The 24,606-nt window shown below is 43.4% G+C and overlaps 1 protein-coding gene across 5 annotated transcripts; it reads left to right on the top strand.

The window, feature by feature from the left end:
- Positions 1-326: 326 nt before the first annotated feature.
- dnm2b (dynamin 2b) lies at positions 327-24,606 on the top strand. Of its 5 annotated transcripts, none has more exons than XM_054743604.2 (20): positions 327-718; positions 6,857-6,930; positions 10,658-10,807; positions 10,896-11,099; positions 11,468-11,566; positions 11,747-11,907; positions 12,417-12,559; positions 12,646-12,781; positions 12,877-12,944; positions 13,421-13,559; positions 16,421-16,507; positions 16,595-16,665; positions 18,619-18,673; positions 19,976-20,086; positions 20,164-20,273; positions 20,369-20,480; positions 20,701-20,868; positions 21,230-21,456; positions 22,371-22,613; positions 24,429-24,606. In XM_054743604.2, the coding sequence occupies exons 1-20, from the start codon at positions 558-560 to the stop codon at positions 24,466-24,468; spliced, it is 2,559 nt and encodes an 852-aa protein (XP_054599579.1). In that variant the 5' UTR covers positions 327-557; the 3' UTR covers positions 24,469-24,606. The 5 variants fall into 5 exon arrangements, with proteins under 5 accessions (XP_054599579.1, XP_054599578.1, XP_054599576.1 ...); XM_054743603.2 differs by lacking the exons at positions 13,421-13,559; positions 24,429-24,606 and adding exons at positions 15,609-15,747; positions 23,327-23,623; XM_054743601.2 differs by lacking the exons at positions 13,421-13,559; positions 24,429-24,606 and adding exons at positions 15,609-15,747; positions 23,324-23,623.

The following is a 24,606-nucleotide window of genomic DNA, read 5'->3' as shown; positions in this document are numbered from 1 at the left end:
CGACATGCTACGACACGTTTCCCTGATTTTATTCATTTTTTACGTGTCAGTTTTTTTGCTGTCTACACTTTTGCAAGCAGTTGTGATTATTTTAGTTTTTTGTAGGAATAAAAACATTTTATTCCTTGTTTTTACTTTTTGGGAAATAAATGGCCTTTTTTAAGTGCAGCACTTAAAATATTCTAAAGCCAATAAATATGTACGTAATTTACGTACATGATGACAGACGTTTGAGCTGACCAATGACTGGTTATAATGCTGCTGGGGCGGAGTTTCAACCTGGGGGGAGGCTGGTGTCTCCTGACCGGATGATGACAGAAGTTTACAGTGGGTACTTTTGCCCTCCGCTGACCCTAGAAGCTGCAGTTTTACTGAACAATATCGGGACTTTTTGGGACTCTTCTGAATTGTGTTTTGAAGAAATAATCACAGACAAGTCCTGACAGCGTCTCGTGCCGTCTGTGAACTTTTTTTTTTACCGAACGACTCATTTTGCGGGGTCGTATTTGGTCCGCCAGGAGTCCAGACAGCCCCTTAGGGCTCACCAAGGCGCCGCCATGGGAAACCGGGGGATGGAAGACCTCATTCCCCTCATCAACAAGCTCCAGGACGCCTTCAGCTCTATCGGCCAGAGTTGCAACTTGGACCTGCCGCAGATAGCCGTTGTCGGCGGCCAGAGCGCAGGGAAGAGCTCCGTTCTGGAAAATTTCGTTGGAAGGTTGTACTTAAAGTCTGGCCTTAGTTTTTTCTGGTTTATTATGATTCAGATAAAGTTTATGTTTGGTTTTTTACAGATAGAAAATGATAGCTGCTCGATAAACGTCAAAACTTTGTGCAAAAAGCGCTAATTAGCCCTCACGCGCCCTGTGGTTCCTCCCAGTTTCTAACGTTTTTTTTCCCAGCTGATTTTCCTCCATATTTGAACCAGTAACGTATTCACGACGCAGTCATTTTCTGCGCACTGTACGCACGAAAGCAGCTGTTTAGCAGCAAGGAGGAACATTCCGCTAAAAGTGGCATTTTCCTGGTAGCTGAGGAAAGTAGAAGATTAGATGTGACTTATATTTAACCAGCTGCTGTGCTCGTATCAGGCACAATCTGTCAAACATTGTCAAAGCCTGCTCTATCACAAGATTGCTCGAGCTGTAAAAAAGGACTCTTTAGATTTACCGCCACTTAAATCAGGTCAATGTTTCACTTCAAGGGCTGTTTTCGGAGGTCAAATAGAAAAACAGACAAAAGACCTGCTCTGTATGCTGAGCATGTATTTTTTAAAGATGATGCTGAAGTCATTTCTGGGTGATGACAAAGAACAGGAAACCAGCTATGACATTCTCCACATATTTTATAATCGGGTTGCTCCTTTTAGAAATAGCCACCTACATGGTGACATGGATCAGTTTAAGGGGAAATGGAAGAAAACATCTCACTGTTGCAGCAGCGAGAGTCTAATCTGCTGAAGATAACTTTGTTTCTGTCTGTCGTGCCTCAGATAAATTGTGCTTCAGTCCAGGATGGTGAATGCTGATTAGGGCGTCCATGTCTCAGTGTTTTCCTGTGGCGTTTTGTCTCTGAGCCCCGAGCAGCAGCACAGGCAGACAGTGGGGGCATTGATGTGTTTGGGCTGGGGTCATCAGTGATGTCACCAGCTGCACTGTCATGTGTACATGACACACTGGGTACCAGAGCCCCACAGAGCTGGTAGCTGTCTCCATGTTTGTTAATTAGCCCTCTGGCATGCAGGGAGGCAACACACAGTTCTTCTGATTGTAGTTAGATGCTTTCTGCTTTAGTGGGTGGTTGAGTAGACGATTTTGGAAAAATCAGTTCTAGCAAGATACATTAAAATCCCAACACTTTTGCTCTTATCCCTTAGGGGTATCCTTTTCCAGGCCTGGAGGGTCAGCATCCAGCACATCATAGTTTTAACTCTGTTTCAACAAACCTGATCTCAATCAGCAGTTAATTAATAGACTTCTGCAGAGCCTGATGAGCTGCTGCACAGGTGATTCAACTACTGAATCAAGTGTGTTGAAGCAGAGAAACCACTAAAACGTGCTGGATACCAGATCTCCAAGACTGGAATTGAATTCCTCTGGAGTCACAGAATCTGAAGGTTGCAGAAACTGGTATAACATCGTAAGCAAGGGATACAAACATAATATTATCCCAAGTTTTTGACTCATAATTGGTACTTTTTGCTCCATAATTCCTGATGTAACCCATGTACAGAACGGCCGCTGAGCCTCTACACACTAAAATAGTTTTTTTTCCAACTTTATTTCAAAAGAAAAGGATTTTTCAACAGATAGTTTGACTTGTCATACGTGAAAGAAAAGTAGCAGACAGAAGAAAATCTTCTATAGTTGGGTCAGTAACCCAATCTGTTTTCTAACTCATCTGCTGGGTCATTATAGCACCAGCCCAGCAGGAGCTGTTTTGACCCAGCAAGATGGGTTGGTCCATTTAATCTAACCACTGAGTTAAAATATGCAACCCAAACGCTCGGTCAGATTTACTAAACTCCAGGGTTGTTATGCTTCATCAAAATAACAAATTTGCCAAACTAATTAGAACACAAAATAGAACACAAAATAGTACAATCTATAAAGAGAAGTTGCACTAGGTTGCCCATCTGTAGTAAACTGTTCCAACCTCAGTCCTGTTAGATGATGCATGCTGGATTTGGACTTGCAAATTAATGAATACTTGGATAAGAATGGAAACTTTACAAGGACCCACCTTGAAGTTTAATATAACAAAAATACAAGACCAGTGCAAATAGTCTTATCAAAGAAATATATGTGCAAATTGTCACGAGGTGCGGTTTTTACCTAGCCTGGCCTGCCAGACTCGCCCTCTGTTTAATTCTGCACAGAAACTTTCTCTGTGCAGAATTAAACAGAGGAAGGAGTCTGGCAGGCCAGGCTAGACTTGAGTAGGAATGGGCAGGGAACCTCAACAGAGATAAAAAAATAAAAATAAAATACAGACGCACCAACAACACTCGACAAGCAGGGTTTAAATACACCAGGTTAATCAGGGAAGTGGGTGGGTAGGGTAACGTGGGCAGGTGAAGTAAATTAACACTAAAGAGGCACAACGGGCTTAGAAGCAGTTCCTGACACAAATAATTATTGCAAAAATTAAAAATTGCAATCAGCAATGTTATAAGCTCGTGTTCGCTAAGCTGGTTTATTTGAAAGTTTGATGGAAAAATCAGGATTCAGTCATAAATGAAGTTTTCCCACATTTGAACATGCCAGAAGCAATTACAGTTATTACTTTTTCATTAAAACATTACATTTATTAGTCACCATCAGTGTGTGAAGAGCATTTAGAGAAATATGGCAAAGTAGTGCTCTGAAGAACATCTACTGCACTATTAATGTACTTGTTTTCTCTAACTATTAGGATCAGCTGTTTTTAGGAGTAAGACTCACAGAGGCGCCTCCAGAAGGATTTCCAAAGGGGCTGCCAGATGGGGGGGCCACAGAAAACCTTGGGGTGGCACCCACCTTTATTCAGAACATGATACAATAGAAACAAGTAAAACAACCCTAATAAATACTACTGTGGAAATAAACAGACTAACCCTTTATTTTGACGTCCCAAATGGAGTTGGAGGAATTGGAGGCTGATTGCTGCATCCTCACCGTTTTTGTTTCATGATGCAGGTTTTACCAGAATTAGCCTTATTTATTTTAGAAACACTCATCTAAAAATAACAGCTTTTTGTAATAGTTCATCATGAAATATATACACTTATATAAGCATCCTATAGACACATTACTTGTCTTTGTGTGTGTGCGTGTGCGCGAGCGTGCGTGTGTGTGTGTGTGTGTGTGTTTGTGTGTGTGTTTGTGTGTGTGTGCTCTGTCTTCTCGATCCCCGGTGAGTCGTGGAGGATGGCTGCTTATACTGAGCCAGGATCCTCTAGAGGTTTCTTCCTGTTAAAAGGGAGTTTTCCTCTCCACTGTCGCTTTATGCTTGCTTAGTATGAGGATTGCTGTAAAGTCACTGACACTAGTCAGTGACTTGATGCAATTTGCTGGGTTCCTTATATAGGAAACATTATTTCTGATTGGCTTAATGAACTGACCTGAATTGGAATGTTTATTATGTGAAGTGCCTTGAGACGACTCTTGTCGTGATTTGGCGCTATATAAATAAACTTGAATTGAATTGAATATAAATGTAATATCTTTAAACATACTTTTGCACCAGATGATATTTGGACATTCCCGTTTCCATCCTGGGACGTTTCGCCCCACACATTCTTGCCTCTAGGGTAAACAGATTATTGCTTCTAATAATATAGCTTCCATGTTTCTTCAAAACATTAGAAAGTCTTTGTTTTTAATTTCCTAATTCCATTTTCTTTGTTTCTGAAAGCTTTAACATTAGATCTAATAACAGCCTGATTTCTGCACATCACAATCTAGAGCAATAAGAAAAAAGCATGAAGGGAATGATTATTGCAGCTAATGATTCGTTTTTTGTCTAATCCAGAACTAACGTGAGGAATTTTTTGCCTGTTTTAATAAACTTAAACTGAAATAAGAATGAGAAAATAAAAAAAGAACAGTAATGTGAAATAATTTGAGTCTAAACGACAGCTTTGACTGTTTTGCTTTGAGGAAACAGGACAGGAATCTGGAGTTGTGTAACATCCGGACTGCTCTGTCAGCAGAGAACTCCAGGAGCGTGCTTCACAGATGTTCTGATGACCGTGTCTTAGTGCATGTTTTATTATTCCTCCTGTTTGTTGCTGCTGACCTGGCAGTCAAACGGACAGAATAACAGACGCACTCTCATCGCCTGCAGATCTTTGAAAGCAAGTGACCTGGAAATGATCCCAGTTCTATTGACCGGGAGTTTCCGTTCTGATGAACGAGTTTGTAATGAGACGAGCAAACAGAAGGAGATGTTTGTTCCTCAGGTTTATCACGAACACAGCTGGAAGTCTGTTTTTCTCACAATCAGAGCACTAAAGCCATTTCACTGACTAGGCAGATTTGTGCTGAAATAGCTGTGCTAGGTGACACACTGATGTCAGAGAGGTTTTGCAAAACACAGTGGGGCAAAAAAGTATTTAGTCAGACTCAGCCACCGATTGTGCAGGTTCTCCCACTTAAAATGATGACAGAGGTCAGTAATTTACATCATAGGTAAACTTCAACTGTGAGAGACAGAATGTGAAAAAAATCCATGAATTCACATGGCAGGATTTTTAAAGAATTTATTTGTAAATCAGGGTGGAAAATAAGTATTTGGTCACTTCAAACAAGGAAAATCTCTGGTTCTCACAGACCTGTAACATCTTCTTTAAGAAGCTTTTCTGTCCTCCACTCGTTACCTGTATTAATGGCACCTGTTTGAACTCATTATCTGTATAAAAGACACCTGTCCACAGCCTCAAACAGTCAGACTCCAAACTCCACTATGGTCAAGACCAAAGAGCTTTCGAAGGACACCAGGAAAAGAATTGTAGACCTGCACCAGACTGGGAAGAGTGAATCTACAATAGGCAAGCAGCTTGGTGTGAAAAAATAAACTGTGTGAGCAATTATCAGAAAAAGGAAGACATACAAGACCACTGATAATCTCCCTCGATCTGGGGCTCCACGCAAGATCTCATCTCGTGGGGTCAAAATGATCATGAGAACGGTGAGCAAGAACCCCAGAACCACACGGGGGGACCTGGTGAATGACCTGCAGAGAGCTGGGACCACAGTAACAAAGGTCACACACTACAACAGCAGGGAATCAAATCCTGCAGTGCCAGACGTGTTCCGCTGCTGAAGCCAGTGCATGTCCAGGCCCGTCTGAAGTTTGCCAGAGAGCACATGGATGATACAGCAGAGGATTGGGAGAATGTCATGTGGTCAGATGAAACCAAAGTAGAACTTTTTGGTATAAACTCAACTCGTCGTGTTTGGAGGAAGAAGAATACTGAGTTGCATCCCAAGAACACCATACCTACTGTGAAGCATGGGGGTGGGAACATCATGCTTTGGGGCTGTTTTTCTGCTAAGGGGCCAGGACGACTGATCCGTGTTAAGGACAGAATGAATGGGGCCATGTATCGTGAGATTTTGAGCCAAAACCTCCTTCCATCAGTGAGAGCTTTGAAGATGAAACGTGGCTGGGTCTTCCAACACGACAATGATCCCAAACACACCGCCCGGGCAACAAAGGAGTGGCTCCGTAAGAAGCATTTGAAAGTCCTGGAGTGGCCTAGCCAGTCTCCAGACCTCAACCCCATAGAAAATCTGTGGAGGGAGTTGAAAGTCCGTGTTGCTCGGCGACAGCCCCAAAACATCACTGCTCTCGAGAAGATCTGCATGGAGGAATGGGCCAAAATACCAGCTACTGTGTGTGCAAACCTGGTAAAGACCTATAGTAATCGTTTGACCTCTTGTTATTGCCAACAAAGGTTATGTTACAAAGTATTGAGTTTAATTTTTGTTATTGACCAAATACTTATTTTCCACCCTGATTTACAAATAAATTCTTTAAAAATCCGCCCATGTGAATCCATGGATTTTTTTTTCATATTCTGTCTCTCACAGTTGAAGTGTACCTATGATGTAAGTGACTGACCTCTGTCATCATTTTAAGTGGGAGAACTTGCACAATCGGTGGCTGACTAAATACTTTTTTGCCCCACTGTAACTAATCATGGCTGCTCTCAACTAGCTGTTAGCTCATCAGTCCTGCTGCAGAAGCTGCAGAGCCTGTTGATGTTTTCAAAATAAGGCACAAGTCTTTAGCTTGGCCTTTAATTTGTGATTCATTCATCTTCTTGTTTTTTCTGATGTGTTTTTGAACTTGAGTTCTTTTCTCTCCTCAGAGACTTTCTGCCCCGAGGATCTGGCATCGTCACCCGTCGTCCTCTCATCCTCCAGCTGGTTAACAGTAAAGCAGGTGGGCTCTGTTTCTGTTTGACTCTGGCTTAAATTTTAAATAAATATCCACAATGTGCTAGTCATTATACGCTTGGTTTAACTGAAATGGTACAAAGACAGCCCGTAGGGCGTGGCAACGGAGACATTTGGGTGTCAGCTGCTCTGCACTTTGCAGACTTCCTTAGGTTGGGCGATGGGCTGAGCCGTTACGGTAGTTTTTTTTACAGGAGGCGATTAGTTTATTTATTTATTTGTTTGCCCATGAGTTTGTTAATGACAAATATTTTACACGTTACGCACAGTTTGGCCATAACGAACACCATGTTCGAACATAAGGATGCCCACCGGTACACTTGGTACCAGGGCAGCCTAGGTCACAGGTCGATGATAGATTTTGTAGTCGTGTCATCTGACCTGCGGCCGTATGTTTTGGACACCCGAGTGAAGAGAGGGGCGGAGCTGTCAACTGATCACCACCTGGTGGTGAGTTGGATCAGATGGCAAGGGAAGATGCCGCGTAGACCTGGCAGACCCAAACGCATAGTGAGGGTCTGCTGGGAACGCCTGGCAGAAGAACCTGTCAAGACGGTCTTCAACTCCCACCTCCGGCAGAGCTTTGACCACGTCCCGAGAGCAGTGGGGGACATTGAGTCCGAGTGGGCCTTGTTCCACTCTGCGATTGTCGAGGCGGCTGTTGCTAGCTGTGGTCGTAAGGTGGCCGGTGCCAGTCGTGGTGGCAACCCCCGTACCCGCTGGTGGACACCAGAGGTTCGGGGAGCCGTCAGGCTGAAGAAGGAGGCCTACAGGGCGTGGCTGGTCTGTGGGTCTCCAGAGGCAGCAGACAGGTACCGGATAGCCAAGCGGGGTGCAGCAGTGGCTGTTGCCGAGGCAAAATCTCGGGCGTGGGAGGAGTTTGGTGAGGCCATGGAGAAAGACTATCTATCGGCTCCAAAGAGGTTCTGGCAAACTGTCCGGCGCCTCAGGAGAGGAAGGCAGCAACTCGCTCACACTGTTTACAGTGAAAAGGGTGGCTTGCCACCTCCGGGTCGGGGGAGAGGTCCTACCTCAAGTGGAGGAGTTTAAGTATCTCGGGGTCTTGTTCACGAGTGAGGGTAGGAGGGATCGGGAGATCGACAGGCGGATTGGTTCGGCGTCTGCAGTGATGCGGACGCTGAGCCGATCTGTCGTGGTGAAGAGGGAGCTGAGCCAGAAAGCCAGGCTCTCGATTTACCGGTCGATCTACGTCCCAATCCTCACCTATGGTCATGAGCTTTGGGTAATGACCGAAAGAACGAGATCGCGGATACAAGCGGCCGAAATGAGTTTCCTCCGTAGGGTGGCCGGGCTCAGCCTTAGAGATAGGGTGAGGAGCTCGGACATTCGGGAGGGACTCGGAGTAGAACCGCTGCTCCTTCGGATCGAAAGGAGCCAGTTGAGGTGGTTTGGGCATCTGGTCAGGATGCCTCCTGGACGCCTCCCCGGGGAGGTGTTTCGGGCATGTCCTGCCGGCAGAAGGCCCCCGGGTCGACCCAGGACACGTTGGAGAGGTTACATCTCCAATCTGGTCCGGGAACGCCTTGGGGTCCTGCCGGAGGAGCTGGTGGACAAGGCCGGGGAGAGGACGGCCTGGAGCTCCCTAATTGGGATGCTGCCCCCGCGACCCGGACCCGGATAAGTGGAGGAAGACGAAGACGAAGACGCACAGAGAACATCGCAGAGGTAACAATCAAGAAAAGATCTCCCATCAGTACATCTGAGCCTTTTCTCACCTCCTCCGCCTCTTGCTACTGACAGTGCCGCTTGTGCGCTGAGGAGGTTTTGGAGAGTGTCTGTGATGCACTCGACACTGTGCACAACAGCGTGGTGTTGAGTGAAAATCCTTCTGAATCTGGAAGACTTCTGGTTATTTCATTTGGAGAAATGTTTCCTGATTTTAAAACTTTCACTAAAGTAGCGCTCGGCGTTATTCAGCACTGCTTTGAGTGTGCCAGCGGAGCGCGGATCCATCCAGAACTTTATTTAAACAGCCACGAGTCTGTTGAGACAAAAATCCAGAACCTCATAACCTCTTCAGCAAACTCCCTAGAGACATCTGATTACACACAAGCTGTAGGTGACCCGTTCAGGTTTACGCAGAGCAGGAAGAATGTGCGTTCAGGCCGCAGCAGGTGAAATGTTCCTAGTTTAAGTGAAATCGTTTAAACATTGTTTATGTTACTGGGGCACTCTGTTCAGCATTTTTTAACTAAATATTAATTAAAATGAATGGAAATTCAACAAATGATTATATATTATTTAAAAAGCAAAAGTGACTGGGATAAGTGGATCATGTGACCTGGCAGCGAGCAAATGCTGCCTCCTCAGAATGCGTCCAAACGCAGCAGTGATTCATTTCATTTCATTTCCTACTCAGACTCAGAAAAGAAAGAAACCTAGTAGTCTATGTTCAGAAGAAAAACTATTTGCCTAAATAAAATACCACGATGGTGGTCACCGCAGGGAAACAAAGACAAGGCTTCTTTTAAACGCTTTAACCGTGTTTAATCTGAGCCTTTTATACGTCACCCTACCAAACTACAAATACAAAATAAACAAAAACAATCATCTAAATTTCTCTTCCAGCAAGCACTTGTATAAAAAAAAATCTATGTTTTTTGCTTCTTTTGTGTTCGCAAATCAGTCCGTGCACCATGACGTCACGCGTCATGCACCAATAAATCGCCCATCATCTCTTTTTGGACTTAGAATTGGTGGTGGGAAGAATTATGCAAATGGCCCAACCCAAGTCTGGTTAGCATCCAGACTTTGTTTTTTGTGTGATGTTTCTCTCATGGACCAAATAAATCTGAACACGGACTGTATGCTGTTAGTTTCTGCAAATTCGATCACTTACTAGTTTAATTTAATTAATACTTTCTACAAGTGTGATTCCATCCATCACAGACGCCGGCGTTTGGTCCGTGTGCTGAGATGATTCTTCTCCTTAAAGCTGGAAGCACGCCGTGTTCATTATTTCCTTTTTTAAATGAGTTCTTTCCCTTTTAATGCTGCAGCGTTGGTTTGATTACTGAAATCACTACAAAGTAGAAAAGGGGTTTAAACTAGTGATGCACCGATATGAAATATTTGGGCCGATACGATATTGAGATCACTGTTATGGCCGATAACCAATATTTGCCGATACTGATATACTGACATTAATGCTTCTAAAATCAGCAGATTTTGTATAGAATGAAAATTATTAAAGCTGAATTTACGTTATTATGTACACACAACACGCACATTTATGGTTCTGAGAGGATTTCATTCACTGTTCACATGACTAAACAATCACACATCACCCCCCTCATCCTCTGAAACAGGCAAACAAATGGAGACGAGATGGATAAAATATCCGTTGTTAATATCAGCCCGGTTTTGTTTATTGAACCGATATGTTAAAAAATGACTAACATCGGCCGATAACGATGCTGATATATTGTTCATCCCTAGTTAAAACCTATTTCACTTGCTATCAGAGTGATCCTAACTGGGTCAAAGGGTCAGATAGGTCATTAATTAATAGATTTTGATTCAATTCAATTCAAAAATACTTTATTAGTCCCAGAGGGAAATTGATTTGTTTGATAATATGGTTATTTTTACCAGAATTACCTCCTTAATCTAATACTGAAGTAAGTACTACCTTAAATTTCTCACCGTTTTAGTTGTTGTGTCTACATTTCCTATCCCTGTCTTTTCTGTAGAATATGCCGAGTTCCTGCACTGTAAGGGACGTAAGTTTGTGGACTTTGAGGAGGTTCGTATGGAGATCGAGGCAGAAACCGACAGGCTGACTGGATCCAACAAAGGCATCTCCCCCATCCCCATCAACCTGCGTGTTTACTCCCCTAACGGTAACAGCTTCACCCATAAACTGTAATTATCAGCTCAGTCTCAGCTGTGCTGATTCCTAACCTCTGAGTCTTCTCCGTCTCTTCTCAGTGCTGAACCTGACCCTGATTGACCTGCCCGGGATGACCAAGGTTGCCGTGGGGGACCAGCCGCCGGACATCGAGCACCAGATCAGAGACATGCTGCTGCAGTTCATCACCAAGGAGAGCTGCCTGATCTTAGCTGTCACCCCGGCCAACATGGACCTGGCCAACTCCGATGCTCTGAAGATCGCTAAAGAGGTGGACCCCCAGGGTAAACTCGCCTCCTCGGACCTGCAGGATGTTTACGTTTAAAATAATCATTCATTCTCATTTATCTCTTTTATTAAACACAACTAATGATTTTGGCTCTATCAGCCAGTCGATTTCTCCATAATTAACTTTTGCATAATTAAAAGACTTCTGGGCATGGAAGATGGATCCAATTAGACCAGCAGAGATAAAAATAAATTCAATTCTTTTCCACTCTTAGCTGTACATTATTCAGACCAGGAGAATGTTGTTACAGAAATGAGAATAAAAGGTTGTCGCTATATATTAGCGGCCCATTACAGAAGTGTTTTAAACCTAAACTATCTCTGAAAATCCTTTTTTAGTTCATTTGATCACTTTTACCTTCAGGGCTGCGAACCATTGGTGTGATCACGAAGCTGGACCTGATGGACGAGGGGACAGATGCCCGAGACATCCTGGAAAATAAACTGCTGCCTCTGCGCAGAGGTAACACACACACACACACGCACGCACGCACGCACACACACACACACACACACACACACAAAATTAACAGTTTTTAGGTTTCAAGGATGGAACGTAAACTCATGTGTTGATTCAAACCCAGAAAACACAAATTAGAAGTAAGAAAGATCCTGTTTGACCATAAGAACTCTGTTTCATCAGGTTACATCGGAGTGGTGAATCGCAGTCAGAAGGACATCGATGGAAAGAAGGACATCCGTGCTGCTCTGGCTGCTGAGAGGAAGTTCTTCCTGTCCCATCCTGCCTATAGACACCTGGCAGAGCGTATGGGAACTCCACACCTGCAGAAGTCTCTGAATCAGGTCAGACACACACCTGATCACACAGACACTTAATCACAGTTTGTTTCATCTGGTACTAAATTGGCTTTTCAGACAGAAAATTGTGATCCTGCTTGTTTAAAGGGGTACTTGGCAACTTTTTCATATTTTATAATTATTTTCTTGAGTCAGAATGTGCTAAAATGACCCTTTATAGGGTTAATGAAAGGCCACCCAGCCCCTATCGCCCCCTGTGACCATAATATTCCACTTGCAACTTCAGACTGGCGGGCCGCTCTGTTGGGCTGACATATCTGATGTTGCAATCTGGTTCCAGCAGGTGTCCTGCATGTTTTAGATCATGAACACAGCTGATTTGTTTAATTTAGTGATGATTCACTCCTGTAGACACTAAGGAAGGCTGGGGAGACATTTCAGCTGTTAGATTAAGGTGGTTTTGGTTCTACAAACGGAGACTAGGGGGTGGTAAAAGCAAGCCAAAACTGCCTAATTCCCCTTGAAATGAACCGATAACATTTATTTCTGTACAGCAACTCACCAACCACATCCGTGACACGTTGCCAGGGTTACGCAGCAAGCTGCAAAGCCAGCTGCTGTCGCTGGAGAAGGAGGTGGAGGAGTACAAGAACTTCCGTCCCGATGACCCGGCTCGTAAAACCAAGGCCTTGCTTCAGTTTGTGCATCTTTTATTTACACACATGAATATCACTAATGTAGATTCCAACAAAAACAAGATTGTGTTTAATGTCAAATCTGCAGGATGGTGCAGCAGTTTGGTGTGGACTTTGAGAAGTGCATCGAAGGCTCTGGAGATCAGGTGGACACCTCCAACTTGTCCGGAGGAGCCAAAATAAATCGCATCTTTCATGAGCGCTTCCCCTTTGAGCTGGTGAAGGTACTAGTGTTTGTATTAGTTTTTATTTAAGGATTTATTTTCTGTTAAATTAAATACAATAAGGATTGCTTATTTATTTTTAATTTTTTTGAAAGATGGAGTTTGATGAGAAGGAGCTGAGGAAAGAGATCAGTTACGCCATCAAGAACATCCATGGAGTCAGGCAAGTTGAAAACTAAATAACAGACACTGGTGTGTTTTTACTCATCTGTCAGTTATTTTTGCAGGTTTTAAAATGACATTTTCAGAAGTGTCCATGTGTGCAGCTAAAACTTTAATCTGATGTATGAATTTGTTTAAATTTTTAGAGAACAGACATTTTTCTTGTTTTCTGAAAAAGTAAACAAATTCCTAATTTGATGACCAAAACATAAAGTTGGGAGTTAGTTCATTTTGCACTTTTGAGTTGCAGGAACTAAATCTTTACTTTTTAAACGAATGATTCACAGATTAAAGTTTTAGGAAAACACTTGTGGTGATAACCTCCTGGCTGCTTGTCACCCTCGTGCTTTTCCTACCTCTGCAGTTCAACCTCCTCCTCATTTGTCCTTCCTCACTGTCTGTGTGCCCGTGTCGTCCCTGTGTGTGTGTGTGTGTGTGTCCGTGTCTTTGTATTTGTCTTACCTGTGTGTCCTTCAGGACAGGCCTGTTCACGCCAGACCTGGCGTTTGAAGCCATAGTGAAAAAGCAGATCATTAAGCTGAAAGAACCCTGTCTGAAATGCATCGACCTGGTCATCCAGGAGCTCATCAACACAGTCAGACAGAGCACTAATAAGGTATTGCTGCATGGCTGCCTGTCAGACTGTCATGTCTGTGCACAAATGGTCCTGCCAGGTGGTATATGGACTCCCAACAGTAGCAAAAAAATACCTGTATGAATACATTTATTGTTTCTACTGAAAAATCCAGCTAGTTCAGGCCTCTTCTGGCTGTTGGCTGGTTTCTTGAGCAGTGCCGTAAAGGTCTCGTTCACTGAGAAACTGTATGATAGTTGTACTTGTTGAAACACAACCGTCACTCTGAGTTGCATTTGCATGCTGAACATGAACATTGTTTCCAACCTGTTAGCCCGCATCAGCCTCAGAGAGGAAATAGATGGGCAAATGGTCGGGTCAGAAAAAGCCAGTCCCTTCTACAACACATTAGTATTCATGGCTCCGCCCACCTTGGCTTGTGATTGTCGAAGTTTGTTGTTGATTTACATTTCAAGAGAGAGCAGTGCACATCTCAGCTAGTAAAAGCTAACCATTAGCATTAGCAGCTCTACAACATAGCAGAACACAAGCTTGTGTCATTAGTGGAGGTAAAACCTCAACACTGCATTTTTTACACAAGAAAGAATGTCTTTACAGTATGAGCCAATCAGACGTGAAACGTTTGCATATCATTAATACTAATTAGTAAGACTCGTAACTCCTCAGACAAACTTCTACCCCTGAAACAGGAGCACAAGAGCTTTTTAAAAAATTTTCACAGAAAACGACTCACAAGATATTCATTTTAGGGATGCAACGATACCACTTTTTTCCAAATCAATACGATACCGATACTTGGATCTGAGTACTCGCCGATACCGATTACCAATACAGATACTTCTACCACACAAAAAAATGCAATGATTTGGAATACAGATTTTACTTTCTTCTCTGCTTTCAACAGGAAAAGACTGTGAGGTAGATAAAATGTAAAATATATGAATGGAAATCATCACAAAACTAAAATATTAGGTGAACAGAAATGACAAGTTACAGTGAAGCCATTTTCAAGCAACTGCATTGGTGTCAGTTCCTGTTATCGGTTAACTTTTACCGATACTGGTATCGTATCGGTGCCCATCCCTAATGAATTTATAGTAGAAAATGTTGCAGCTTTATTTAAAACAACGGGGGAATGAGACCTTTAAGGCAGCCTTACCGATGGAGCATCCTCCAAAGGACTTAACTTGTTCTCAACATGACCGTATGGACATCATCCCTACCCCAAACAATACGACCTTCAAGCCAAATAATCGTACAGCAGTTACTCAACTGTAACATTAAATAGCATAAAAAAATAAAACTTTTATAAACATGGATTGAAGTTCATCAGTTTGTAAGAACAGTGCCACCTGGTGGTTGGATGTGTTGAACATGCAAATGAATCTGAGGGCATCTCCTACATGACACTAAACCAGTGAAACCATCATTGTGGATGAGGTTTCCATACCTGGCTGACCTGCTGTGCTCTTGACATGTTTCTGTTGGAGGAAGCAGACTGGCTGGTTCATAACAAAACAAGCTGCAGGCCTGCTTTGAACTGGTCGTGTTACATGCTGCCTGCTCTGTTAATCCACACCAACACACCTGCATGATCATGTTTGTGTTTTCTTAGATGCTGATTCATGGTGCCTTCAGGGTTGTCCTTCTATATATAGTCTTTTTATTTTCTTATTTCTTTAATTAAAGTCAGTCAATTTTAAAGTTTCATTTGCAGGAGTCCTCCAGAGTTTCTAAAGGACTTAAAAACATGTTTTGTTGACTTTTATCGTGTATATATGTTTATTTAGCCAAATTTTACTTTCTAGAGCAGATTTGTAACCCTGGCTTGTTTAAGCCACCATTTTTGAGTACCTGGAGTAGTTATGAAAACCTGCAGCTTGTTCCTGTTTTGAATGAAACAAAACTAACCTAATTTCTGTTTGTCCTTTTTTCCCCATTCTCTATAAACCCCTGTTTTTCAACCTCTTCTACAAATCCTGGGCATCACATCTTTTTACTAACTGCAACCCACACTATCCCCTCTTCTCTCACCTGATATTGACGAACTCCCATGATGCCTCGCCACAGGACTGGTCTCTTCACCCCAGATTTGGCATTTGAGGCTATAGTGAAAAAGCAGGTCATTAAGCTGAAAGACCCGTGTCTGAAATGCGTAGACCTCGTCGTCACTGAGCTGGTCACCCTGATCAGGAAGTGCTCTGAAAAGGTAAAAGGGTAAAGAACGAAGAAGGAAGAGAATCAAAGGATAAAATCACCAAAAAGTTACGAACACCAGAAAACTCCCTTAAACGAACTCACAATGGTTGATTCTGACCCCTCACTGCTTCACTCAGCACACACCCACCCCCTTCCTAACAAACCCACCCACCTCATCACCAGTTGGATCTACCGAGTCCTCATTTATAAATCAGAACACCCAACATCACAATCTGTCGCTTCCAAACTGCACAGAAAACTCCTGTCACACCTTTTTCTATCTGCATGTCTCTGAACCCTTTCCCCCCGACTTCTACCCAACACTCTGGGTCTCGCTATGAGCTTGAGATGATTTCCTTTTGGGCAGAAAAGTTCTAAAGAAAAGAGTTGTGATAAAAAACCCCAAAAGATGGCAAATCTCTGGCTGATGGAGAACTCTAATGCATGTGCCTCCAGTTTTTAATTCCTCACATTTGTGTCTGTTCGGCTGCCGTGTCCAGGTGTAGTTTAAGCCTGAGTACTGCAGGTGATCTGCACCAGTCTGCAGCTGTGTGTGTGTGTGTGTGTGTGTGTGTGTGTGTGTGTGTGTGTGTGTGTGTGTGTGTGTGTGTGTGTGTGTGTGTGTGTGTGTGTGTGTGTGTGTGTGTGTGTGTGTGTGTGTGTGTGTGTGTTGCTGTCCACAGCTGGACTCGTATCCTCGATTGAGAGAAGAGACGGAGAGGATCGTCACCACCCACATCAGAGAGAGAGACAGCAAAACTAAAGACCAGGTTCGTAGGAGGAAGCTAGTTTTGTGTGAAGTTTCTTTTCCAGTTTCACATCTTTAAGTTGATGAAGTGCCATGTTTCATCTTCCAGGTGCTCCTGTTGATTGACATTGAGCTGTCCTACATCAACACTAACCATGAAGACTTCATTGGATTTGCCAAGTAAGATAAGCCGAGTGTCATTAGTAGCAGATTTATCTGCAAATCATCTAATACGAATAATTAATTATGAGGATTAATTATTGTACAGATGCTCAGCAGATGAATTGGGGAACAGCTTATTGATGTTAAGGAACACCGGTGCGTCTACATTCGCATCAGAAAATCGAACCTTAGCTCTAAATAGAGTGACTTTTTAAAAATTTTAAATGCATGTAAATGCGTTAGTCTTGCTGAAGGTGGGGAAACTGGTTCTTGAATGCGATCGGAAAATGACTGCATCTGCTTGTAAACGGATCAGTCGAGCTGATACCGGTAACTTGTGACGAGACCATGGGAGCTGTCTTCTGACACTATCGACGCCGTAAAGTAACACGTGGAACACCATCAGACAGGACAGTACCTACCAAAGGTATCAAATCAGCTGTGCTGCAGCGTTGCCATCCTTTCTTTCAGCCACTGTTCATATCCTGTTTTAACTTTGTCTGCTTCACTACCGCCTTCGTTTGTTTACTGTTGGTGTTGCTAAAGGCTAACTGGAAGTATGCAGACAGAAAAAGGAGCATGTCACCACCTACTGTAACGAAGGAGTGGAACAAACTTTGAGAGTTTGGTTTCACTTATACTTCTGTAAACCCCGCCCTTGGGCAATTCATCCATTCGGCAGACTGAATGTTCTCACCTGGGTTTCACACACATTGCGCTTCATTTATAAATTTTCTGGTGTGAAAAGAAACCAACCAGATGTCCAAACCACCTCAACTGACTCCTTCCGATCCGGAGGAGCAGCGGTTCTACTCCGAGTCCCTCCCGAATGTCCGAGCTCCTCACCCTATCTCTAAGGCTGAGCCCGGCCACCCTACGGAGGAAACTCATTTCGGCCGCTTGTCTCCGCGATCTCGTTCTTTCGGTCATTACCCAAAGCTCATGACCATAGGTGAGGATTGGGACGTAGATCGACCGGTAAATCGAGAGCCTGGCTTTCTGGCTCAGCTCCCTCTTCACCACGACAGATTGGCTCAGCGTCCGCATCACTGCAGACGCCGAACCAATCCGCCTGTTGATCTCCCGATCCCTCCTACCCTCACTCGTGAACAAGACCCCGAGATACTTAAACTCCTCCACTTGAGGTAGGACCTCTCCCCCGACCCGGATTTGGCAAGCCACCCTTTTCCGGTCGAGAACCATGATCTCAGATTTGGAGGTGCTGATCCTCCTGGACGCCTCCCTGGTGTTTCAGGCATGTCCTGCCGGCAGGAGGCCCCCGGGTCGACCCAGGACACGTTGGAGAGGTTACATCTCCAATCTGGTCCGGGAACGCCTTGGGATCCTGCCGGAGGAGCTGGTGTAGGTGGTCGGGGGGAGGACGGTCTAGAGCTCCCTAGTTGGGATGCTGCCCCCGCGACCCGGACCCGGATAAGCGGAGGAAGACGACGACGAAAGAAACCAAACCACAGGAAAAACCTCTAAAACACAATTCTGATGCGATTCAGACCAGAGGACCTGAACTACAGGAGGGAAAACATCCTAAAGGTGCTTTACTCTAGTATGATCCCAGGAACCTGGACTGCAGATCGATTTAACGCCGTCATTTGTTTTGGTTTGCGTTAATGCAGCTTTTTTGAATGTGAACCAATCCACCTAGACAACTTGATGCAGTTCCAACAGCTGCTATTTTGGGACGCTAACGCCCTGAGTAAAGAAAATCCACCCTCTTCTGTTAGCTTGTTTACAACAAAAACAAACTGCAGGCAGACCTGAATTTGCTCATTTGCTTCTCACAAGAGATCAGTGAGCGCTTACTCCTGTCTGGATTACAGTGGACCATCTGAGGAAACGTTTTAGTTTTATTCTCTGTCTAAATTAGAAATCCAGACAGTTGAAGCTTCGTAAAACCGTTTTAATAATTCACCTCACTCAGAAAACAGCTTAAGTTCTTGACTTTTTCTCCTGCAGTGCTCAACAAAGGACCGCTGCTAACGCCACCAAGAAGAGGGTCATGCCCAATCAGGTGAATAAAGTACCCCCCACCCCTGTTCTTCCTTGTTTTTCCATCTCCCTCTTCAGGTAGGTGGGGGAGCTGACATAGTCAGACCATGACTGACGTGAATTGTTTGGACCTTTTGACGTAAAAGGGGGAAGTGAGAGTTTTCCTCATAGAACAGATCACTCCTGTTTCCTTATAGCATAGCATAGCATAGCATAGTTTATTTATATAGCACATTTAAAATGCAGCATGGGAGCTGCCCAAAGTGCTGCACAGGCTAAAACAAAACACACCCATTACAAGGAGCTAAAACTAAGGATAAAATCTCAATTAAAAGCAGAGAAAACATGAATAGTAAGAACACATTAAAACAATGACACAATAAAACACTAAAACGAGTCACTGTCTAAAAGCCAAAGTGTAAAAGTGGGTCTTTAAACGAGATTTAAAAACCGCCAGAGATGGAGCCTGCCGAACTCCAATGGGCAATGAGTTCCATAGCTTTGGGGCAGCATGGACAAATGCTCGTTCACCCCGCGATTTGAGCCTCATCCGCGGCGTGTGCAGCAGCAATAGGTCAGCCGACCTCAACGAGCGGGTGGGCACATATGGAGTGAGAAGGGCAGAGAGGTAGGAAGGTGCCAGGTCACTGAGCGCTTTAAAAACAAAAGTATGTAGAAACCTTACTCTAAAACAGTGACCCCCCCCCCCCACCCCCGGTCCCCACAATTTTGTCTGTGCTAAGGTTGTGAAGTTACCAACATTATATTTGTAAAACTAGCATTTTCAAAATCCCAATAACACCTAGTAGTATAATTCAAACTGTCTATGAGTCATAAGTCTGTGTGTTGGAATAAAGTTTGTAATTAATCACTTTTAACAAATATGTGGTAAGAGTTGGTGTTGGGGGTCCTTGGCTTGTCTTGGACCCAGGCAAGGGGGTCCTTACGGCAAAAAGGCTGGGACCACTGCTCTAAAACAAAACAACAGATTTCAGTTCAGTTAGAATAGAAGAAGTTTAATCCTAAGATGTCCAAACTTATGGAGTTATAACTATTTTGGTTCAATCCTAAAAACAAATCGAATAAAGTGCATTTGAAGTTTGCAATTTAGCATTAAAATGAAATTGGCAGTATTAATGATAAATTGCTAAACAAACAACTCCATTCCTGTGTTTGCTAACGTGGCTAATGGCTACATCGTGTTGACTATGTGAGTCGATCCATTCTGATTCATTTGTAGTATTTTGTTTTGCTGTCATGAACAACTTCACTTTCAGGCTGTTTGGTAAAATGAACTGTTTTGTGTGTTTTTCCACCTGTTCAGGTGATCCGTAGAGGCTGGCTCACCATCAACATCAGCATCATGAAAGGAGGATCCAAAGATTATTGGTTTGTTCTGACCGCCGAGTCTCTCTCCTGGTACAAAGATGAGGAGGTGAGTCTTTTTAGAGCAGCGTGTTTGTCTGTGAGACGTTTTGTGTTTTAAAGTGAGCGTTTCTACCTGTTTATCAGGAAAAAGAGAAGAAGTACATGCTGCCGCTGGACAACCTGAAGCTGCGGGATGTGGAAAAGGGCTTCATGTCCAGTAAACACGTCTTTGCCATCTTCAACACCGAACAGAGGTGCAGACGTTTGGAATTTCTAATTAGACTTTTCTCATTAATACAGGCCAAGTTCTCATTTTCAGAGACGTGTTTAAGGGTTGTGTGTTTTGCAGGAACGTGTATAAAGACCTGCGTCAGATAGAACTGGCCTGTGACACTCAGGAAGACGTCGACAGCTGGAAGGCCTCCTTCCTCAGGGCTGGAGTTTACCCAGAGAAAGACCAGGTGCACAAGAGCGTTTTCACCTTCTATAGCAGCTGCAGACATTTTATGTGGCTTTAGAAGAGCTGGGATGGTGGACATCCAACAGGACAGAAACTCGCATAAAAAACTTCAAAAAATCTGCTTTTTTCTGGTTAAAGATGTAAATCTGATTAGTGCGACTTGTTAAAACTAACTGGGTGTCTAGTTAGATCTCTGACTCACTTCTGTTTCCGTTCTTCAGCATGAAAACGAGGACACGATGAGTTCTGGCGACACCGTGTCCATGGATCCACAGCTGGAACGCCAGGTGGAGACCATCCGGAACTTGGTGGACTCGTACATTGGCATCGTCAACAAGTCCATCAGGGACCTGATGCCCAAGACCATCATGCACCTCATGATCAACAATGTTTGTGTTTATTTTTCATTGAGTTTAGCTGCTAGCTGGAGTTCTTTTGCAGCAGCTGTGGACAGATGTTGCACATCAGACTTGTAAATGGTGTGTTTTATAAAACATCTTTAGAGGGATTAAAATGTGTTTAGTTGTAATTATTTTATGCTGTATTTGCAGGATGTAAACCTTTAAACACAAGCTGATTAATGCTTTTGAGCCAGTCGCTAGGCAAAAACAAAATCATGTTTAGTATGTAAACAAACTTCATCTAAAGATGGTTTGTTAAGCTTTACTTGGTGATCCAGTAAAAACAAATCTGCTCTGTGGACTTTACATGTGATTGTAGTGAGTAAAGTACGTTTTCCTCCCGTTCCAGACGAAGGACTTCATCCACTCGGAGCTGCTGGCCTACCTGTACTCAGCTGGAGACCAGGGCAGCTTGATGGAGGAGTCGGCTGAGCAGGCTCAGAGGAGAGACGAGATGCTGAGGATGTATCACGCCCTGAAAGAGGCTCTAGTCATCATCGGAGACATCAGCACCACCACCGTCTCTACGCCCGTTCCTCCACCAGTAGACGACACCTGGATTGTCAAAGACTCGAGGTGACAAATGAAACACTTACCTTGTTATCTTTTAAATTCTTGAGATCGCCTCTAGACCCGACCCTGAGCAGCACCTAAACAACCCAATGGTTATAGCTTTCTAGCAAATGCTAAATAAATCTGAACTACTTAACGTTTTTTTTGTTTGCAACAATATCCGTCTGAGGACTTTATAAAACAGCTCAAACTGGTGATTGAATCATAATGAAACGTTTGTGTTTGAGTTGCTTGATAATTTTTTTACATCCTTGCATTTATATTTGAACAGAGAGCAAATTGCTCGACCTCTACTGCAGGTGAAACGGCACGTTAGTGCTCATAAATAACTCACCTTCTGGGAATAATAAGGTTTTCTGATTCTAAATCTCTTAAAATAAAAACTTTTCAGGTGATTATTATCAGAATAATTCTTAGGAAAGGCATAAACCAAATTAAAAAACTGATGATGTAATTAATGTTTTATGAATTATATAAATATGAGAATTGCTGCTTTATCTCAGCTCTAACTGTCGTGACTCCAAACATCCACTAGAGGTCACCTGTGTGCTGTGTGAGATGGATCCTTTCTTTTTGATACTGGTGCATTTCTCCGATACAAATACTTGTATGTATAAAATAATATAAATGTTTAACAATAGTATTACAAAAGTATCATTTCCATATAAATACACAGGATTTACCACATTTACACTTCTTCCTGCTCTATTTAGGATAAGCTTGGGTGAATTTATAGATTTAAAAAAAAAGTTAGAATGGGAAAAAAATCTAAATCTTATTAGTTTTAGTAGTTTATGGTAATTATAGATGTTTGTGGTGCTGTGGGAATTCTACATATCGTGATGTCTTTGTTCTTTTTCTATTCTATTGAACTATTATTGACTTTTAAAAGTTTTTATGTTGTCTTTCGCTCCCAGTCCTCCGCCAGCATCTCGCCCCCCAACAGCAACCACAGCCCCACCCATTCGGCCCCCAGCTGTGAGGGGCCCCACCCCAGGTCCACCTCCACCTCTCAATCTTTCGCCAGCATTCGGAGCTCCGCCTGTTCCCTCTCGCCCAGGCCCTCCATCAGCCTACGTAGGCGACGCCAACCCGGCGATGCCTCTCATCCCATCAAGGCCGGCTCGCGTGCCTCCAGCGCTGCCGCCGGGAATTCCCAGGTAACACACACACACACACACACACACACACACTTGTACACCTTTAGTGCAGTGAATACGGAGCTGAGATCCTACCTTGTTAGTTTTTAGGTAACTGGAGACTCGTGCTGTTGGTTTGTTTATGAAGCTCGCTGTGAGGATGCTTGTTTGCCTGAAATCTGAATTTGACCTTTAAGACGTGTGTGTGTGTGTGTGTGTGTGTGTGTGCGTGTGTGTGCGTGTGTGAGATAAATCATTCTGTTCATGTAAAAAATGTGAAAGGTCCCTGATTTTATCTGCTCACCATCGTTAGGAATACCACCACAGCTCATCAGATTGAACCGGTGTTTTTTATTAGGTCATAAATTTGGATCTGATTTAGTTTTTTAGTCATTCAGAAACTCGCAACATTTTAAAGTTTTATAAAAGAAATCCGTTCAGTCTTCAGTTTCTCCCAATAGATCCCCCTTTTTCTTTTCCTTTCCTCTCTTTTTTTCTAACTCTGCCATTACGACCATCCAAAAGGTGACCTAGTTACCATGGTAACAAGCCCATGAACCTTACCTTACAGGATGGCTCTCCTATCCCAACATGCACCACGGTGTGACGTGCCTCCTGTTCTCTGTACGTTCCGACTCTCGGTGGTTTGGGAACCTCTTGTGCATGACTAATGTTGTTCTCTCCTGCACGCCTCCCCCCTCCTCCTCCCCCTCTCCCCTGTCTCCCTGCAGCAGAAGACCCCCGGCTGCCCCCAACAGACCCACCATCATCCGTCCTTCAGAGCCTTCTCTGCTCGACTAGAAACACACACCTGTCGTTCCTGGTCTCTCCGACTGTTTACACTTTTCTACTTCTCTAAAACCCTTTACAGACGGTATCAGGCACCTCCCGTCTGTGTACTTTAAAGATATTTTGTACGTAGTTTCAACGTTAGCTTTTTAAAGCAACTCAATAGATTTATTGTTATGAAAAAGTAAAAAAAAAACCCACAAATAAGTGACTCCTGTGGAAATTTGTTCAAATTGGAAGTGAAATGTGTAACTTTTTATAATCTGTGGGATAAAACTTTACAGATCCATTTCTATGGGAGTAACTTTCCACACTAAGCTCTTCAATAAATGAAATAGTTGAATGGATTTTATTTGTATGAATATGTTTGCTCATTACTAATCCGACTTTACTACAGTAGTTTTTACTGCTGTGAGATTTTAATTGAGTTTCACGGACCAAGTAAGCTTGAGGCAGGTGGAGAGAAAGTGCTGCTTGTGAAACCCACTACAAAGTTGCTGATGTAAGAACATTTTCTTCCCACAATCGTCATAAAAAAGTGCTTCCTATTTAAAAAAACCCCATCAAATTTCATCAGAGTTTAAAGCCATGGCAGAATAAAGGAGGAGAAACTTGTTTTGAAGAGCTTGATTGAATAAAAGAATAAATAAACATCTGACTTGATTGTTTTTGTTTGTTTCGTTTTGCGTGCACAAACACAGCAGAGCACTCCTTCCTGCCGCGCCGAGGCCAGCGGAGCAGAAAGTTTCACACAAACCACTTCAGGTCAAATCCTGAAGATTTGCATGACACAAGTATGAAGGCAGCCGAGCAGAGCAGAAACATCTCGCTGCTTAGTATGCAGCGCAGCATCTGCACGCTGATGGAGTTCTGGTTGCCATAGTAACTGTAGTCACCACTGGCAACACGCCGTATGGAAGGTGTGATTAGTTGCTTTGGTGGCTTTTTATAACGCTTGACGGGGAGCAGTAACGGGCCGTGCCACCATTTTTCTGTGATGTTTTATTTTAATGAGATCAGAAGCTAACTGCTGTTGCCCTCACACAGGCGACCTCCACAAGTCCCTTCTCGTCCAAACCACTGGTGAGGAATAAAAATTACTACTCAGAGCAACGGGACTCCGCTCGAGGAGGTGGACATTTTAGATGGACTGTTTTTGTTTGTGAAACGCTCACAAGGAGAGGCCCAATCAGAGACGACAGCTCCACCACATGACCCTGATGGA

Source organism: Nothobranchius furzeri, chromosome 4, assembly GCF_043380555.1.
Source record: "Nothobranchius furzeri strain GRZ-AD chromosome 4, NfurGRZ-RIMD1, whole genome shotgun sequence".
NCBI classification, from domain to species: Eukaryota; Metazoa; Chordata; class Actinopteri; order Cyprinodontiformes; family Nothobranchiidae; genus Nothobranchius; species Nothobranchius furzeri.
This window is presented reverse-complemented; position numbering and strand designations above follow the sequence as displayed.

Coding starts and splice junctions, on each gene's coding strand:
- dnm2b (XM_054743601.2), top strand. CDS start 558: ATGGGAAACCGGGGGATGGAAGACCTCATTCCCCTCATCAACAAGCTC. Junction 6,931..10,657: donor GCTGGTTAACAGTAAAGCAG/GTGGGCTCTGTT, acceptor TCTTTTCTGTAG/AATATGCCGAGTTCCTGCAC. Junction 12,782..12,876: donor TCCCCTTTGAGCTGGTGAAG/GTACTAGTGTTT, acceptor TTTTTTTGAAAG/ATGGAGTTTGATGAGAAGGA.